General features: G+C 37.3%; 1 protein-coding gene across 1 annotated transcript; it reads left to right on the plus strand.

Moving 5' to 3' along the window:
- Nucleotides 1–525: 525 nt before the first annotated feature.
- LOC107540842 (uncharacterized) lies at nt 526–1,731 on the plus strand (the record flags this gene model as incomplete). The annotated part of the gene is given in 3 exon segments (XM_016217691.2): nt 526–863; nt 865–1,122; nt 1,124–1,731. Coding segments are annotated over 3 exon segments (1,074 nt in total), but the record flags the coding sequence as incomplete, so codon positions are not given.
- Between the last annotated feature and the right edge of the window lie 2,604 nt (nt 1,732–4,335).

The raw sequence follows: 4,335 nt of genomic DNA on the forward strand, positions 1-4,335 counted from the left end.
TTATTCAAATATTGGTTATGTTTCTATAATGGGATAAATGGTCTTAAGAAAGCTTATGGCCCTCCAGACTTACCTCATTGCTTGTATTATATATGTTCAATTCACTTCACACAATATATAGTCAATATGTGCTTATCCTCCTCCTTGGTTAGTCTGTTCAATTTTCCATTCTCTTAGGTAGAGCATCCTCATTGTCTTTCCTTTTACTGTGCCTTATTAGTCATTCTGTCATCTTTGTTATTCCCTGAAATTTTATCTGCCATCACTAGGAGTCACTTTCTGAAAACATTCAAATAAACATTTTAATAGGTATTATTTTTTATCTTTTTTACCCTCCTGTCAACTCAATAGTTTTCTTACTTTCAACACAGAGAACATAAACATTTGCGATTTATTTCAGATTCTGAATCTATACATGAAACTAAAGAGTCCCTTTCAAAGCAGGAAGTTTATGAAGAACTATCATCTGAAAGGGAACTGTTAATAAAAAGACTTAAGAAGGATGATTCCTGGCACTCCAGACTTATAGAAGCTAGGGAATGTGAAGACACATTAGAAAGGAAGCAAGAAAATAGTAAGAAAGATTTAAGGCAAATCATAATTAAACACAAGAAAAACCCCATGGAGGAGTGTAATGAAATTAGAGAAAGTTCAAACTCAATTAAACATCAGAAATTTTACTCATTGAAAAAGCCTTGGAAGTGTAATGAATGTGGGAATTCCTTCAGTTACTATTCAGCCTTTATCCTACATCAAAGAATTCATACTGGAGAGAAGCCCTATATACGTAATGAATGTGGAAAGGCCTTCAGTTGGAGCTCATCACTTATCCAGCACCAGAGAATTCACACTGGAGAGAAACCTTGAGTGTAACAAATGTGGGAAAGCTTTTAGTCATCGTTCAGCCTTTATTCAACATCATATCATTCATACTGGAGAAAAGCCCTATGAATGCAATGAATGTGGGAAGGCATTCAACCAAAGCACATACCTTATTCAACATCATAGAATACATACTGGAGAGAAACCCTATAAATGCAAGGAATGTGGGAAAGCTTTTAATGACACCTCACCCCTTATTAAACATCAAAGGGTTCATACTGGAGAAAAGCCCTATGGATGTAGAGTATGGGATAGCCTTGAGTGACAGGTCAGGCCTAACTCAACATCAGAAAACTCATACAGGGGAAAAACCATATGAATGTAGCGAGTGTGGGAAAGCTTTCAGTTACTGCTCAGCTCTTATTCAGCACCAAGGAACCCATACTGGGGAGAAACCTTACAAATGCAATGAATGTGGGAAAACCTTCAGTGACTGCTCAGCTCTTGTAAGACATCAGAGAATTCATACAGGAGAGAAACCTTACAAATGTAAAGAATGTGAGAAAGCTTTCAATCAGAGCTCATCTCTTACAAAGGATCTGAGAACTCATACTGGAGAGACACCATATAAATGCAATGATTGTGACAAAGCCTTCAGCCGGAGTTCATCTCTTACTCAACACCAGAAAATTCATACAGGAAAAAAATTCTACAAATGTGAGAAAACTTTCACTGGGTGTTCAGCCTTTCATCAACATGAAGAAGTTCAGAATGAATAGAATGCAGTAAATTCCTGAAATAATTATGTATTCTCACCTGATTGTAATGATAAGCAAAGTTGGAGGACTTACACTACCTGATAACAAGAATTACTATAAAGTTAAAATAATTAAGATAGTGTATATTAGTGTAGGCTAGATAAATAGATCAATGAAACAGAAGTGAGTCCTGAAATATACCCATACACGTGTATGTTCAATTTAGTTTCAAAAGAGGTGTCAAAGCCATTCAACAAAAGGTGCTTGAACAACTGGATATCCATATGGAGGGAAAAACACCTTGACCTCTATTTCATTTTATATGCAAGAAATAATTAGAGATAGAGACCTAAAAGTAAGAACTAAACTATAAAACGGAAGAAAGCATAGGGGATTGTTATCGTGACCTGGTGATAGACAAAGGTTTCTTAGGACAGAGAAGCAATAACCATTAAAAAAAAAAAAGATTAACTAACCCTACTGAAAATTTAAAACTTTTGCTTTTCTTTTTATAAACCATTAAGAAAATAAATGACTAGGCAACCTACAGACCTGGAGAAAATATTTATAAATTATACATCTGACAAAGACTTGTTCTGAAATATAAAAAGAACCCCTGCAACTCAACCACAGAAAGGCAAACAGCCCAACACATAAAATGGGCAAGAGAGTTCAGCTTCACAAAAGAAAATATACAAATTTTAAGAAGTCCATGAAGAAGTGTTCAACAGCATTAGTCATCAAGGCGATGCCAATTAAAACCACAGTGAGATACTACTACATACACATCTCAACAGTTAAAAAAAAGTATAATTAAAAATACAAATGTTGGTAAGGTTGAGGAAAAACTGGTAGTCTCACATATTGCTGGAGAGGATATAAAATGGTATGACATTTTGAAAAACAGTTTCATCATTTTTAAAGTAAAGTTAAATGCATGCCCTTTGACCCAGCAATTTCACTCCTAAGTATTTACAATAGAAATGAAAACATATGCCACAACAAAGAATTGTTCTTAATTCATAATAGCAAAAACACGGAAATAACACAAATATTCATCAAGAAAAGAAGGGAAAATGAAACCATTATATATTCATGCAACATATACTACTTAACATTTAAAAGGAATGAACTACTGATACACATAACAGCATAGATGTATCTCATAGACATTATGCTGAGCAAAAGAAGCCAGATACAAAAAAAATGTGTACTCTATGATTTTATTTATGAAGTTCTAGGGGAGACAAAACTAATTGTGATAGTAATAATGTCCCCCTTACCCCAAAGGTGCCCACATCCTAATCTCTGGAACCTGTGAATGTGTTATGTTACCTGGAAGAAGAGACTGCAGGTGCAACTAAGGTTAGTGACTTTTAAATGGCAAGATTATCTTGGATTATCTAGGTAATCTAATCATAAATCTAATCACATGGGTCCTTAAAAGCAGAGACCCTTCTCTGGGTGGAGGCATAAAGGATACAACAAAAACAAAAGAGAAATTCAGAGCACAAGAATGATTCAATACACCACTGGTGAACTTGAAGATGGAGGGGTCCAAGGACCTCAGCCTACAGGAGCTTCCGATAACTTGAATGATCAGGAAGCTCTGGGGGAGAGCTTCCAGCAAAGAGTCCAGGCCTGTGGACACCTTGATTTCAGCTTTGAGGCCAGAAAAGTAACTGAGTCCACCTGGACTTCTGACCTATAGAACTGTGAGAGAAGAAATTTGTTTTTAAACTGTTAAATTTGTGATGGCATTAATAGAAAACTAATACACAAATCTAATGTGAAAAAAATTAGAACTGTGATTGCCTCCGTTAGTAGGGATTGACTAGGAAGGGACACTAAAGAGTTTTCTGGCCCTAGCTGGTTTGGCTCAATGCTTAGAGCGTTGGCCCGCAGACTGAAGGGTCACTGGTTCGATTCTGGCCAAGGGCATGTACCTCTGTTGCAGGCTTGATCCCCTGGTCAAGACGCATGCAGGAGGCAATCGATCAATGTTTCCTTCTCTTCCTCTCTCTCGCCCTCTTCCTTCCTCCCCCACTCCATCTCTCCTTCCCCCTTCCACTCTCTCTGAAAAGCAAAGAAAAAGTATCCTCAGGTGAGGATTTTAAAAAGAACAAAATGTTTTCTGGAGCAAGGAAAATGCCCTATACCTTGATATCAGTGAGAGTTACATGGGCATACCCTGTTGTCAAATGTCATCAAATTGTGCAATTAGTGTATGTAAATGTTACCTCACAAAAAACAACTATAAACAGTCAACTATATTTAATAGGTTGGTTTATTGTGGTATGGATTGGCAATTCTGAAACCCATATGTTCATTAGATACATTAGTTAGGGTATGGTCAGAGAAGGAGAACCACTAAGGAATTTATAGCTGGGAGCTGGATAAGCAGTCTGTGAATCTGTTGACATAATATCTGGTGCTGTGGCTGAAGTCAGCTGGGCTGGCGGTGGAAAGAGAAGATGAATGTGGAGTGTAGAGGAAGAAAGGGAAACCCATAGCTGCCTTTCAGCAGAACCCATGTTGGTCTCTACCTGTAAGCCTCCAACATTAATGATATAGGTAATTTGTAAAAGAGAGATCCAACTTCATTACAGAGCTTTACATGAACCTGATACCTGATACAGGATTCAGAGAAGCTGAAGTAGGAGATTCCACAGGAACTGGAGGAACTGGAATTTCAGCTCTTGCCTCAAAGAGATCTGGTGATAACTGGAGAAGCTCCAGACTGGCCAACAACTGC

This window comes from Miniopterus natalensis, chromosome 3 (assembly GCF_054644295.1).
Source record: "Miniopterus natalensis isolate mMinNat1 chromosome 3, mMinNat1.hap1, whole genome shotgun sequence".
Classification (NCBI taxonomy): domain Eukaryota; kingdom Metazoa; phylum Chordata; class Mammalia; order Chiroptera; family Miniopteridae; genus Miniopterus; species Miniopterus natalensis.